The sequence below is a fragment of the Periophthalmus magnuspinnatus genome, chromosome 3 (assembly GCF_009829125.3).
Source record: "Periophthalmus magnuspinnatus isolate fPerMag1 chromosome 3, fPerMag1.2.pri, whole genome shotgun sequence".
Classification (NCBI taxonomy): Eukaryota; Metazoa; Chordata; class Actinopteri; order Gobiiformes; family Gobiidae; genus Periophthalmus; species Periophthalmus magnuspinnatus.
In genome coordinates this window covers 16,230,702-16,246,681 of record NC_047128.1, presented here as the reverse complement: position 1 = coordinate 16,246,681, position 15,980 = coordinate 16,230,702, and the positions used below count along the sequence as shown (strand labels likewise).

The following is a 15,980-nucleotide window of genomic DNA, read 5'->3' as shown; positions in this document are numbered from 1 at the left end:
TGGACTAAACCAGACTTAACGACAAGAAGAAGAAGAAGCTTTTAAACCACAGGTGGATTTGAAGAAACAAGAATTCTTTTGGCTTCACACCCATGTTATTTGAAAAGCATTCATGAACTCTATGTGATCATACTGAGAGGCCACAGACGGACACGTGATTGGCTGTTTCCACACACTCTTCATACTGCTGTGTAAGCTCCAGCTGTAGAACATGTTATATCCTACAGTGACACAAAGCTAACCGGGCATTACTGTTCACGATACTACAATTTCCAACTTGATTTCGATACTAAGGCATATACTAGTCTATGTGTCTTATACTTGTTCTGATGCAGCTCAAGATTATTCTAAAGCTGTTCAGGAAAGGTTCATTTCTGTCTGGTTGATGTGACTTTTTTTAGTCAAATGACGATCTTGTTTCAATATTAGTTTTTGTATCGATTAGTATCTGGTTTTCGATACTTTTGACAATCCTACCAGGCATCTACTGCTAATCTTCTGAAGGAGGGTCTTAAAATTCAAAGACTGTGCCTCATAAAGAATCGGTTGTGGTCATGCTCTGAAATGATCTCAAGAAAAAAAAAAAAAAAAAGGAGGGCAAGGGGCAATTAAAGATGCATTTGTAAATATTCTAGCCACCTGTTTGTCTCCATGGAAATATATTTGCTTTGACTAGAAAGTTCCACTGTATGGCATTAACCGTATAAATCTACATAAATACATCAGCCATATTTTTAATGTTAAGCGATAAAATCACATGCAATTGAATAAATAAAAGCTACAAGGTGAAACATTCCAGGCAAAGCAATACCATCTTCATTGGGACAAGCAGGTGGCGTACCCTCCATCAGAAATGTTACATAGAGCACCTTTAAAGTTAACAAGATCATGGGCTTGCATCTCCACAAATCTCTTGCTTGTTTCCTTGGAAATGTTGTTTCTTATATAATATATTTTATAAGTTTTATAAGTTTCAGTTTTGTTTTTGATGCTCTGACTCTGTGCCGACACAATCAGCCTGTATTCTGCTAATGAAACTACCGCACATCACCTCAGTATTGTCAAGTTGTTCTGTGCAGTTTTGTATCGTAATTTTGTATATTTATGGAGAATTGTTGCGTTGTGGAGCTTGGCTGACACAGGCTCATGGGCTGAGCATTGGACAGAATCTTACAACTGAACATGAAGATTTGAATAGGACCCCAGAAAGATTGCTGGATTACTCAAACCTGCATAGATGACAGGCATGTTTTTGACGAGGGTAGAAAGGTAGAAAACAAAAAAATAAATACCCTCTCTTTAATTTTAAGTTCTTTACAATGTTGTGACATGACATAAGCACAACCTTTTCACTGGATTATCTCCGTCTCAAAGTTTCTACAGACTCTATTAAAGGATATGCCACTGTTTAATATGGGTCCTTTATGGCTGTCCTAAAAATAACCGTCTGAATGATCTCATGCTTTAAGTAATACTGCCTTGGACTGAACCATTGTCTCCATAGACTTTACTGTACGGATTTGACTATCAAATGCAATTAAACGGGAGAATTTTTATCTTCTGTTACAAAAATACAGAGCAGCCAAAGTCTAACATCAAAGACTTTTTCCACTCCACATTACTTGGTCAGCATCCACACTTGCTCGGTCATCAAAATACAACTGTTAGCTTTATTAAAAACACATTTCTGACACAGAAAATAATAAAATCCAGGTTCCTATAATACAGAGCATCAGTCTGACTGCAGGCTAAAGGTGCATTCAAACGTGCCCTGGTTTGGACTGATTTGAGCCCAGTTTAGTCCTAATGCAAACTTGGTTTAGTCCAGTGTTAGTCCTGGGTTAGCCCTGGTCTGGTCCTCCTTTTGTCATGATTTAATCCAGGTTTATCCCTGGGTTAAATCCCAGTTTAATCTCTATTTTGATATGGTGTGTATGTACTGTAAATGGTGTGTATGTACAGTAAAATCTGTCAACTGGATAAAATGTTGTAGGACTGAAGACGTTATGCTGCTCATCCAAGCTGCTTCTGAGCAGCGAAACAACTTCACTCCTACAACTTTTTGTCTTTTTACTATGGATCACATCTGGACGACTGAGGGATTATACAGATTTACCATAGACTGTACAGAAGTGGACTGAGGAAGCCAAGCAAGCTCTTCATGATGCCCCTTGTGTAATTTGTAATTTGGTCAGAGATAAACAATTTAAAGTCGCCCATAGTGTTTGGCTCTAGCCAAATGAAACCAATCGAGGCTAGGAGGTATAGCAACTAATCTGGAGCAGAGTTGTATTTTTGGAACTCCATAGCAACCAAAGAGCCAATCAGGAGCAAGGTTGGTGAAGGTGCTCGATTCCTTCCCACCCGCACCCGCCTTTGTTTGGCAGGGTGTGGGCACGGTTAACAAAACCTGATGCTAAAGGCCACTGCACTGCTGCCTCCATTATTTTCTACGAGTACACACACTGGGTTTGTGCAGTAATTGGAGTTTGTTGAATTGGGACGTGCACTGCGTCTGAAAAAACATGCACTTTGCACTACTCCATGAGTACAGACAGGTCTCTGCTCTGTGGCTGGCAGAAACACTGCTGTAAACTGTGAGGAGGAGCACAAAGGCTGCAGCGAAGGCAGAGAAAGGCCCATGTTCAACTCTACAGAACATCAGCGCCTCTCCTGCTTCTCTCTGTGCAGGAAACTCTTGTCTGCATGCAAGGTCATAATGACGAGCCTGACAGCAGCAGTTACAGAGAGAGGGGCCACCATTTTTCAACAGAAAGTGAATTGGATCTGATGGAGCAAAATCGCGCCCATGGTCAAGTGGCTAGTGGGGTAGCTACATCTATTTATATATACAGTCTATGGCACGTAATAAGTAATTATGTAATTCCTATGTCTTTTCTGGTTTCTCTTATCAACTGAAAATATAAAAAAATAAGCTAACCCTCCAGCTAGGTATTCCTCCTGATCACGAAAATACAGAGATGGGTCCTTACTCTGCACTGTGGTTTCCAAAAATAACTATCAAAGGACCACTCCCTAGCCCTCCACCTCATGACATCACAAAATGGAGCAGAACGTTTTGAACTCTGGAGAAGAAGACAGCCAAAACCAGCATTTCTCAAACATGAATGAAACAGAACACAACTTAGCTACGTCTTTGACAACTAAATTGTCAAGAAGTTCCTTTGGCAAACTATCCATGGGTTTCAGAATGTTTAAAAATGCGGGCTGTTGCCATAGCAATGACCAACTGAAACAAAATCTCGTATGTTTTGACTCCTGAAAAGTTCATGGGTTTCAACTTCTAGCATTTTGATCTTCCCATTCAAATCTAATAATAGGCCTGTTCTATTTTCAGTTGTTAATCGCTATGGCAACTGTCCTAATTTATCATCATTCTGAAAGCCATGGATAATAGAAAGCTGAAACCCACGAAAAAGATCTTTAACTTTTCCCAGAAACATTTAATAACATTTTATTGTCAAACTTGAATAGCCTGTAACCACTGGCACAGCAGCACGCACATACCACTGTAAATAATGACAATGCAGTGGTACATTTTTGTGGCTTCATCTTACAAAAACAAAACCAACATGTTTCCTGGGGTCATATGTGCGCTTCAGATGCCCTTATACTGGGATGGTAATTACGGAAAACATTTGTACACTACTGAATGGGTAAATATGGAACTATGTGGCTGCTCGCTGAGTGGTTTGTGGTGGACCAGAGAGCAGAGTCCTGGTCATCTCCGGTCTCGTGTTCCAATCCTGTGGTTTGGTCTGGTCCACGTTCATGTTTTCTCTACCTCTGACGGGTGGCACGGCTGTGGGGAGTAAAACCTCTATGGCTATCTCAACCTATTTGTATCTCATTTGGAAATTATTTCATATTATAAGAATGATATGATATCAGAATGCTTTATTTGCTTTGAGGTTGTGGTCAATAACCAGCATTTGAAGTACTTTTGGAGGACTTGGGTTATTACAGTTTCTTGTTACATGCAAAGTTTTGAGGTCATTTTCCCAATTTAGTAATTTAGTAATTGGATTTGAGCGGTTAATTTTATCGTTCCAATTGTTGATTGTTCTGAAACTCATAGACAGCACAATCATAGACATGTATAGACCATAGACTGTATGAAGAAGTGGACTAAGTGAGTGTGACATCACCATAGTGTTTGGATCCAGCCAAATGAAGCTCATCGAGGCTAGAGCAGTTATAGGGGCGAGTTTGGAGCTTGCAAAAAGCCAATCTAGAGCCAGGCTGTTGGAGGACTTTCAGCTTCCTGTTACATGCAACATTTTGAAGACTTTTTCCAGATTTAGTAATTTAGTAACTGGATTTGAATGGTAAATTTTATTGTTCCAATTGTTGATTGCTCTGAAACTGATAGACCGCAAACCATAGACATGTAGAGACACAAAATATCTTTATCTTTATCCATATCTTGTTGCTACAAGTCAGTCACTTGGCACTGCTACTACCCAGTGTTACGTCAAATTGAAAAATCATTCAAAAAGAATACAAAATGTTTATCTCAAGATATTTATATAGACAAACTTATATTGAAGTTACGTACTGAAATTCACAAATTAACTTCAAAATGTATCTGTCTGGGATTTGATACAATGTGCTGTACTCTTTATCAAAGGTACATTTACAGTTACACTTAGAAGAAATTGTACTTTTCAGAGTACTTTTCTAGGTGCATACTTTTACTCCTGTTGAGCATGACTTTTTATTGAAGTAACTGTATTCTTACTTCAGTAAAAGTTGTGGTTACTCTTCCCACTGTGAGTAAATCGACAAGTGACAAAAGCTTTATGTTGACAATATGAAATGATTTTAACATTGTGCTTCTTGCAGCTCCTAGATATGATTCAGTTTGTTTCAATCAGATGTTACGTCCTGACCGTTACTCTTTAACTTACTCTTACTTTTCCCAAACACTTTTTTACTCTTACTTGAGTAATTACCTGGACCACTGCTTGAGTAATATTATTTAGAAGTAAAGTGACTCTTACTTGAGTACAGTTTTTGGCTCCTCTATGATGCTTGTGTAAACACATACACGTCTTTAGCTTCATTGCTCTTCTATGAGAATAACACATGGCCTAACACAGACTGGGATTAATATATGAACAAATTCCACATATGGCCATGATATTAGCACCAGTATATAGTCCATCCCTGCTTTTTCATTTTGGTCTGTTTTGATCTAAATTTGATCTCTGATTCAAATACATTCGTACAGTTTCCGAAGCAGCGTGTCCATGTGCTTTTGATTTGCCTGCTGAGTGTATTGATCATTACAACCTGAGACGTTAATATTACGAGCAGAGCGAGGCAACATGAGTAGAGTAGCATAACAGTGCCGTAAAAGTCATGAAAGCGTAGCGTAGTATTAACTTCTGACATAGTTTCCATTGTATTTGTATGTCTGCTCTTACCTTAGACTTAGCTCTCATGAAGGGAGCGCTCACGTTACAGATCCTCTCAGGGCGCTGCCTGTCCTCACGGCTGCACACGATCTTGATGTCAGAGTTGTCCTGTATAGAAACATAGATACCAGTGTTTTTAACTGACATAAAATTGTACATAAACCGTATGTAATAGTGCTGAAAATGTAGGGCATATTGATAGGAGTGAGGCAATGTGACCACCAGCCCCTCCAACCACCACTCAACACAACATTTAAATATAAAGTACATGCAAAATACATTTACACTGTTACATGGCTGATGTAAAACAGATTAAGTAATAAAAGAACTAATAATGGAACATGGAAAGCTGGTGAAGTGGTGGTTGGCTCTTACCGTCACATGCAGACTGGTGAGGAGACATTAGGGTTGTCAGAAGTATCAAAAGTCAGATACTAATCGATACTAAAACTAGATACTCATTTGAGCAGGTATCGATACTAAAAGAGTCGTATTCATAGGACAAAATGAAATGATGTAATGTTGAAAAATCACAGTCTATTGTACAAATACTCACTGTGGTATGAGAAATTTTAGTGTCATGACAACACGACTTCATATGCAGACTGGTGAGGTGGTGCTAATGCAGACTAGTGAGGTGGTGCTTAGCGCTTACCTTCACATACAGACTGGTGAGGTGGTGGTTGGCTCTTACCTTCACGTGCAGACTGGTGAGGTGCAGGTTGGGGCTGTGACTGATGTTGACCCGGGCTCCGTAAGCGTTCTCTCCTTTGTTCTCCAGACGTACGTCCACCACCATCCTCCCTCTCCTCGCCTCCATCACCCTCAGACTGCCCTCGGTCCCGGACTCTCCCACGTGCCCACAGAAAACCCCCTGGGACTGCATCGGCTGAGCACAGAACTGCCTGGGGAACAGGGCAACCAAGCATGATTAGGACTAACGAATATTCTCCTTCTGTTTTTCTTATCCAGGTGCAATATTATTCCATCAACAGAAGCAATTACTTTCAGTTTGAAGGTGTTTTGGTGATCATCCAACCACGATCACCAGTTTTAAGAATTTACGGGTGTACAGTCTGTGGTATAGACTGTCTATAAATGGACATAGTTAACCCACTCGTCGCTGCATTTCAAATAGGAAGTGAGCTTTGACGCAAAATAGTTCCAATTGACCCTCGCCCTTCTCTCTGTAACTGTTGTTGTCGGGTTTCTCATTCAAAACCCACTCTACGTGATCATGGTGTTCTGATTTTGCAATTTTGTCCATAAATCAAGATTGAACATTAAAGAGGAACTTAAAACTAAATCCACTTTTTTTGTTACTAAACAGTGTATATGGTATTTTAATGGTACTGATCCTACTAATTTTTGGGCAAATTTAGTGCAAACTAGGTACATTTGCACCTTTCTGGTCAAAAACATATAAAGCCAAGTTTGTGCTGCCTTCAGTGGCCTTTGTAATGCCCAGTAGTTTGTGACATCACACAGGACTGCACTGATTATAGCCAGGTGTTTCTAATTACAAACTCTTAAAATGGGCACCCAGATTCCCAAATATGAGTCTTGGTGGCACATCAGCCGCTGCTAGCCTCGATTGACTTCATTTGTTGACTACACACTTCCTCAGTCCACTTCTATTATACAGTCTATGGTCTGTGGGTTTGTAAAATTTTAAACTGATCACGGTGATTGGATGACGTGGTTTAAGAAGCACCATCAAATTGAAAATGGCTTCTGGATGGAGCCGAGGCATCTTTGTTTTCCAAAACTGTGTCCAGATAACAACATGAAACCTTTTTTACATTAACTAAATTGAATATCCCTGTAAACGTCTGGTCGAAGTCTGGCACAACAATAACAGACTGCAAAAATGTACCACAAAAGTGCAGAAGTATGCTTTGTTTGGAAGATCAAACTGCTAGATTCCCTGATTCCCTTCTTGATATTCTAATTTTTGCATCTCTCCAAAACAACAGTTGAAATATTACCCATGTTTTGACATTTCTCCCATCTCTGCTCAGCTCAGAGAAAATGTCTTTGATGCGGCCTGTTCATGCAGGAGACAGCTGCTTACACAGACTGCAGACCATCAGCCACAGGATCTGACTCTTGGATTGGACAGGCATAAAAGACAATCTTGATTTTGATTTTAAATTTCAAACCTTGACCTATCTACGTCCCCAGATACGAGGTAATTACAAAAACATTGGACGTGATTGCCTATTTATTTATATTATACATACACAGGAACCTAGGAAGCTTCTCAAGATGTTTATCCAATCAGAAAGCAGAATGAGCTTCACATGAGTCTCTCATTTGGGAAATCCAGTTAGTTTAACCCTAAAAGGACTCTCTCAAATCTGAATGGTCACTTCCTAAACCCCAGCGCCTGCAGCCAATCATGAATCAGTGCTAGTGCAGCCTCTGCAGCTCAGTGAGTGAATTCTGGGGGTTCTTTCACATGAGGCCTGTTCATATACTGAGAATGAGAAAAAAAACTCCTGTCTCATCTTTAGCTTTGTAAAGAGGCCTGATGTACAGTATATTATGTGTTCTCTATCAAAAGCACATTAGAAACTCAGTAGATTAAAGCACATTCTGTACAACCTCCACTAGCATCAGCGCGTCTCTGTCTGTGCATGTTCTGACAGTGGCACAGCTGAAGGCCTCCGGAGAAAACTGCACTCTTTTGGACACATTTCTAACATCTACTTACACTGGATATATTTGCTGGACTGCATCGGTTCCAAGGACCTTTAACCAATCAGGACTTTCAGGAAAACTTCAGTTATAATGGCTGAAATTCTCCTCAGAACAATGAACTGTCCTTTCCCAGTGTAAACAGACATAGACATAGACAATGGAGGCTGAACATTTTGACATTTACATATTTATATTAATTTTAAAACAACATTTGGATGGTTATGTGGATAATTAGTTTAGTTTACTTTAGGGATGTACTGATATCAGTACCAATACAGAAAAAAACTGTTGGACATATAACTTGGTGTAAGATTATTTAATGGCCTAGAAAGTCTCATAATGTTTGGATCTTTATTTACCCAAAACTGCTCTGTAGTTACTTGAGAGATAAACACATTTGGATCAATTTTTATTTTTGTCAAAAGGAAAATAAATGCTCTTTTCTGTCTCTGCTCTGGTATCGAGTAGTAGTCACTCCTAGATGAATTAATTAGTGCCAGAGTGTCCTTATCAGAGTGCTATTTTACCTCAATTATTGATTAAAGGTGCTGTACCTGATTTAAACTCATTCACTTTTTCATTATTTGCAGTAGTCCAAAGTTATTCCTCACTTCCTTATGCATTACGAGCATCATAAAGCACTTTTCACAAGTTACAGAGAACAGAGCAGAGTTTTGCCGTGACGGTAAAGCATGCTAACGCGCACTTCCTGATCCTCGGACAATAAAATGCTTTCTAATTAGATAAATAGCACACGATGTATTATTTTGACCTCAAGAACTACTTATACATTATCTGTACTGAGGGAAGACACTCATTTGTACCATTCCAGCAGCATAATTGCACCGGTTTTGAGGTACAAACTGAATAAAACTCAAACTTTTATTTCTTTTTGAGAATGTGTGAAAGAAATGCCTTGGGGCTCTTAGGATTAATAATGTCACCGGTAGCTTCAAATAATATATTTTCCACCAAATAGGTTTTTTAAGTGCTAGCTAGAGCTAACTGCTTTTCAGATTTTAATTAATTGGCAAATTGTCAGTGAAAGGGCATTGCCTTTAGGGTTGTCAAAAGCATCAAAAATCTTATACTAATTGTTGCTAAAACTAGTATCGAAACTAGAAACTCTTTTGAATAAGTATCGAGCTGTATCAGAAAAAGTATAAGACCACATAGACTAGTATACAAACTGGTATTGAGTATTGAGTCTATCCCTTAGTATTGAAATCGAGTTTGAAATTTCAGTATCACTAACTGCCTCCCACCTGTTCTATAAAAAATGGTCACATTGAATAGTACATGTACCAGTCAGTTTGTCTTGGTAGTATTTGCTGGTTGGTTCCCTGTACAGTAGTGCTTATGGTGTGGTACCTACTTTGGGGTCATGAGGTCAGTCATACTCTGCAGAGACAGGTCTGGGATACAGTCGTCCTCGTCACAGCCGTTCCAAAATGGCAGCTTGAGCACAGCAGAAAAATATATATATTACAGTGTCATCCCTCTCCCATAGGTAAAAATGGAGATGGAGTAAAAGTACAAATTATACAGTAGAATTAGATATTAGTACTACTACAGCTACTAGTGACTACTGCTAATGCTACAACAGCAATAATACAGCAAATACAACAACATTTATTTTCAATACTACTGCTACTGCTGCACCTGCTATTACTACTATTACACCTACTACACTTACACACACTACTACCAGTTCTTGCTACTATTACTACAGCTACTACTACATTGTCTTGTCCTGATGCTTTCATAAAACATGTTGTTTGGGTGACCCCTCTGTGACCTCTCACCTCTGTGCGTGTGACAGTGGGCCAGGCATCGTCCAGCACAGGGGCCTTCTCTGGGCTCCGGAGTCCCACCTGGACACTGAAGACGATGGGCCGGGTGTAGTCTGTGGTCTCCTGGACGACAGCACAGAGGTTAACACACTGTATACAAGGACGTAATCTCCGGCACCTCAAACTCTAATATACTTTTAAGACCCAGGTTAAATATCAATTCAGTTTTTGGCTGTAGCTTTGTGTATTCATACTTACCCCATAGCCTGGCTGGCCATACAACAAGTCAGTCAGAAAGTCAGTCTGGTACAGCTTGATTTAATTGTATTTTTGAGATGGAACGATTGATTCACTTATTTTTGTTTCCGAATATCTTCTGTACACTCAAGAAATTTAGATTTTTTAAATAAGTAAAGACAAGCAAACACACTTTTTAAAACTCACTTTTTTTGCCTTTTGCCTTTAAAGATAAAAGGTCTGTTCTTGGTCTCAGATTTTGTAAAATAAATTTCCCCCAAAAATGCGACTTATAGTCCAATGTGACTTATATACGTTTTTTTCTTCATTATTGCACATTTTTTCGCTGGTGCAACTTATACTCTGGAGCGACTTATAGTTTGGAAAATACATAGTAAGATTTATTGTTCAAAATGACATTCTATTGAGTTTTTTTTTTTTTTTTTTATTATTGTCATCGTTGTATCTGAATTGGTACTGACACTTAATAACATTTTGCCATACAAGCTACAGCAGTGTTTCTTAAACTGTGGTGTATGGGTTGCCTTTGCTGGTGCACAGGGCCCTCTGCAATTTGAGCATAATTTGTTTAATTTAGAGACAAATCTGTTAATCTTCTTCTTGCAGATGTGAGACAGGATTCTACTTTGACAATGTTTAAATCCACTATTCTCTTTTTAAAGTAAATTTTATGATGATTGTTTATGCTTTGATTTGTTTATATTGTAAATTGAATGTCTTCCTTATTCTGTAAAACACTTTGAATTACTTTGTGTACCAATTGTGCTATACAAATAAAGTTGCCTTGCCTTAATGCTTTAGTCCTCCTTTAGGTTAAACATCATTTAGAACTACCTTATTCAAGTTTAATCAAACTTCAGACCTGGTTTAGTCTCATTTTAGAACAGGCTTAGCATCTATTGAGGCCAGGTAAAGTCTGGGTACTCAGCCAACTATTATGTGAGGTGATACTTGGTGTGAAAAGTTTGAGAACCTCTGAGCTGCAGTTTATACCTCTAAATACCTCAGAATTAACCAGAAGGTAAACGTAAATAGAAGCCTGTAATTTAATGCTGTGACTGATGCAGCGGAAAAGTACTGGAGAAATTCTCACCCTATGGAGCAGTACAATAATACACACTGTGATTATGGCTGACCAGGCTACAGATTTGTCCCATAGTCATCAAACAGTGTTGAAAGTGTGACCCACCATGACATGGAAGTAGACATGCTGACAGAACTCCTCTCCAGGCAGGAGGCTCAGGTTTTGGGGCAGGGCTTGGCTTGGGTTGTCCAGTACAGCTCTGGGATTGAACCGGCGCTCCACGATGGACATGTTGTATTTGATGTCTGTAGAGAAAAACAGTGGTACAAGCCAAAAAACTGGTAGATTTATTTAAAAAAAACAAACATATGAATATGACTTGGTGAACTTGTGAATTGGTGAGTGGTTCCTTGATGTAAAGCGCTTTGAGTGGCTTGAAAGTAGCGCTATATAAATATGACTGTTTACCATTTACAACAACAGTTTGAACTGGCACCATTCCTGCCCCACTATGACCCCAGAAATCTCCCATCCAAGAACTAACCCGGTCCAGCCTCTCTTAACTTCTCATATCGTTAGAGTATAGTTCCTCAAAATGTAAAAAGTACTGTAAAATATCTTTATCTTCTTCATGCAACTCATTACCCATTTCCAGAGTTACGTTTGTTTGAGAAACTTTGAAATAAAACTGCATCTTTCTGGGTAGTTTTAAAACCGCATACTGTGAGTAAATCTACAAAGTGACAAAAGCTTTACGCTGACAATATGAAATGATCTGAACACGTCGGCAATACCAGAAACTCATTATTTATTGCTTTTTGCTGGATTTAGATTTTACAGTTATAAATCAGATGTTATTTCCAAGTAGTACAGTGCAGTGCTCAAGTGGTATTTTCTGCAATACTACTTGACTTTTACTATTAGTAGTTTTTGAAAATATAATACCTTTTTACTGTTATTTGGATTAATAATTTTACTTTTACTTAGGGTTACCAAAAGTGTTGAAAATCAGATACTAATCAAGACTAAAAACTCAAAAGTGAAATGAAATTAATCTTTCCTGAACAGCTTTTGAATAATCTTGAGCTGTATCAGAACAAGTATAAGACGCATTTTGTAGACTCGTATACGCCCATGGACTACTACGGAACCTACCTAGACAACTGAGGGATCAAGTACTACGATTTAATATTGAAAATGACATTCTATTGTCTAAAGAAATACTGTTTTTATTATCATTGTAGTATCTAAAGTAAGTAAAGAGTCTATTCCTTAGCATCAAAATCGAGTTTGACATTTTAATATCGTGACGAGACTATCTGTGTCACGGGGTTACTCTTCTTAAGGACCATATTCGGAGCTTTACCCACCTCTCCGGGTACTACAACACCTCTCCAACGCAACCACTTATGGACTGTAATGGACATGTACTAAATGATTTATGAACATACTCAAAATTCAACCACATAGGAGCTGTAATGCTGAGAACAAACCAATGAGCTTTCACACTGGGACATTTCCTCCTGGCCCCTCCCTCGTTCACAGTGTTTGTCTTGTGTTTGGCTACAGTTGTCTCTCTCTGGTCTATGACATCAGTGTAGAAGCAGCACTGTCCACCACAATATCAGCTCTGCTCTGACATATGACGACTGAGAGTAGGGCACACGATTCCGCAGGATTCCAGAGGCTGTGGTCGTGCTAAAGACTCATTTCCCGACCACATTGTTTGGATTTCCAGCCCGGGCTCTGATGGTTGAGGCAGAGGGCCCGGTATCAAGACTGTAAACTCAACATGGCCGCAGTGTTTAATCACTACAACTCTCAGGGCCCCAGCATCACCACCGCACACTGCCCCCTGAGAGCCAGTCATGTAAGAAGTACACATATTATGACATACTAAGCTTTTAAAATGGAACTTTTGGCAGCTTTAGGGCACATTTGCAGCTTTCTGGTCCAAAACGCGTAAATCTAAGCATATGCATATTCAAGTATTATGCGACATCACACAGGACTGTCCTCAAACCTCCAGACCCAGCCCCTCCGTCCCTTCACTCTCTTCTTTAGTTCTCCAGGTACTGCCCACTGTAGCAGCTCTATTTGAAATGTGGTTGTAGGCGGAGTTTAGGTGTTTAGTCCCATTTTAACCATGTTGTAACATTATTTGTAGATTAATTTAGGAGCTCATTGGTCACCCATCATTTTCAACTAAATGTAATATCTCTCACCACAAATCAACAGAGTTTAGTGATTCATTCAGCCTTTCTTTTTTCCCTCATAAGCAGCCATATTTGTTTTGATACGGTCAGACCATGCGTGTCCCTGATTGGCTAATCCACCTGCCAATCATGTCCATCTGAACTCGAGGAAATTTAGACCTGACCTGACTCACTCCTCCTCAAGTATTGGAGAAGTGTGAATTCTGGATGCCAAGGCAAGCTGGTTTATGTAATCCTCTAAAACATCCTTTGCCTCTGAATTTCAGAAAATATGTGGTTTAAAATGTTCCAGGATTGTTGCGTTACAGGTAAAATCCCTGTGCAGTTTTAAGTCCATAAATCATCACTACATTTGTCAAAAACATTTCTGACATCATATCATATTATTAGCTATGATAATTTTTTTTTCTTCATGAGAACCTTCAGTGTTGACATGCATCTTATTGAAGGCAATGGGCACTGAAATGATCAGAATGAGAAGGTTACATCGTGGATTACCACCTAATGACATCATAATGTGGAAGATGTTTGAAGCTTTGAAGAGGGAGATGGACAAAATCTTTACAATTATTCTTGCATGAATGAAATTGTTGCCAGTTTCAGCGGTGATGTCCAGTTGATTTGGACCTAGAAGGACTCTCTCTGATCTGATTCGTCACTACCTAAACTCCAGCATCTGCAGCCAGTCGTTAATCAGTGCTGGTGTAGTCCATATACTGTATGTGCAGGTAAAGACACTGGAAATGCATTCACTTGTTTATTGTAGTACTATTTAGAAACTTTTTTTTAAAGAGTGCAAGCTACATACAGATCCTTGAAGACATCTCTGGTCAAAAGGCAGATATTTCTACACAGTTTATAGGTAGTATCTCTGTAACTTCTCTCCCTATTCACACCAAACAAAAGCTGACACTAGTTGGAAAATCTTGCTCATGATTCAATGAAAAACATCTGAACACTATACAAACCACAAGGTATATTTTTCAGTAAAGATGTCAGTAAAAAGCCTATTACACTTCTGTGGAGTATTAACTGCTAACACATAGCATATTTAGATCACCATGTTACCTTTTATTGTTTTGAAAATGCCATATTTGCAGATTAATGTTAATATGTTGGTATTAACATGTCTAATAAGTTTCATTTTTATGTTTGAGTCCCTCCTCCCTTTACAACACACCAGATTTGTAAAGTTACAGTGTTGTTTTGTATTCTGCTTTTGTATATATTGCATTAGTGACATAGGCTTGTGGGCTGAGTCTACAGGCTTGTGCTACTGTGAGGAAGGTTCAAATAGGGCCAGGAAATGATCGCTAAATTATTCAAACATGCATGGATGGCATCTAAAACCTCTTCAGGAGTGTTTTTGATGAGGGAACGTTATAACATGGTAGAGAGCTCCAGAAAGTAGATTTTGCATTATACACCCTCTTTTAAAAAGGTTCATATTAGGACACAAGTTTTAAGCATCAGCATTCTGTTTCATCAGAAGTATAAGGAAAGAAAGGAAAAGGAAAAAATAAATAAAAGAGAATGGACACTCAACCCTGAAACTGAATGTCAAAACAAGATATAACTTCATAACTATACTCATTCATTCATTCATTTTACCTGCTCAATACCCAGCCCACACCAACAACCCACCCCAAGCTCTGATCATTGTTTTATTTCTGTTTCTTGTCCTCTGCTTTGTACCAGGTTTATCATTTTCTTGTCTGTTTCTTTGTCTCCTTTGCATGTTTCTATCTGTTGTCAAGTCCTGTAATGTTTTGTACTGTACTGTTTATCCCCCCCCCATAAATAATAATAACAATAATAATAATAATAATAATAATAATAATAATAATAATAATAATAATAATAATAATAATAATAATAATAATACAAGTATATTTCTTTCTGTAAACAAGTCCAAGCTACAGTTTAGATATAATTCCACTTACATTTACAGTATTCATCTTCATTCATGAAAATCCACAAATGAACAACAGTGGCTTTTCCACCTTCATGACACTCAAAGCGCTTTACATCAAGGAACCACTCACCAGTTCACACACACATTCATACACCAGTGTACAAGACAGACACTGGGGGCACTCCGGGACACAACTACAGCATTCATCTGTGGGAGGTAGAATCGCACCACCAACCTGTGGGTCAGTGGATCTGACTACTCTACCGATGTTGTTTATGCCTCCCTGCTAAGTGAGTAATTAATTAGGATGCTCAGAATGCATAAGGTAAGTGAGGAATAACTTTAGACCACTGAAAACCTTTTAAAATGAACTTGTTCTGTTTTTCACATTTTTGAGAGTGCACAAATCAAGTGCAGCTCTTTTAATATCAGCTCTAAACAGTGAAAACAGATTTAGTTCAAATGAGATGAATGTAAATCAGACATGAAACAGCATCTCTTACACCACAAACCTCAGACATCTGTGCACATCTGCCCTGGATTATCGCACAGACTCAACAGTAACGCTAACCCAATAAATATGTGTGTGTGTGTGTGTGAGGAGAACCAGAGAAGACAAGATAGTTCCCC

At 38.7% G+C, this 15,980-nt stretch overlaps 1 protein-coding gene across 1 annotated transcript in view; it reads right to left on the bottom strand.

Moving 5' to 3' along the window:
• Positions 1–15,980, bottom strand: part of itga11a (integrin, alpha 11a) — a 110,892-nt gene that overhangs the window by 13,112 nt on the left and 81,800 nt on the right. Inside the window, exons 17-21 of the mRNA XM_033988910.2 lie at positions 11,385–11,524; positions 9,950–10,060; positions 9,520–9,602; positions 6,136–6,346; positions 5,451–5,549 (exon numbers count right to left, since the gene is read on the bottom strand). Of these exons, the coding sequence (XP_033844801.2) occupies positions 5,451–5,549; positions 6,136–6,346; positions 9,520–9,602; positions 9,950–10,060; positions 11,385–11,524 (644 nt within the window). The remainder of the gene's footprint in view (positions 1–5,450; positions 5,550–6,135; positions 6,347–9,519; positions 9,603–9,949; positions 10,061–11,384; positions 11,525–15,980) is intronic.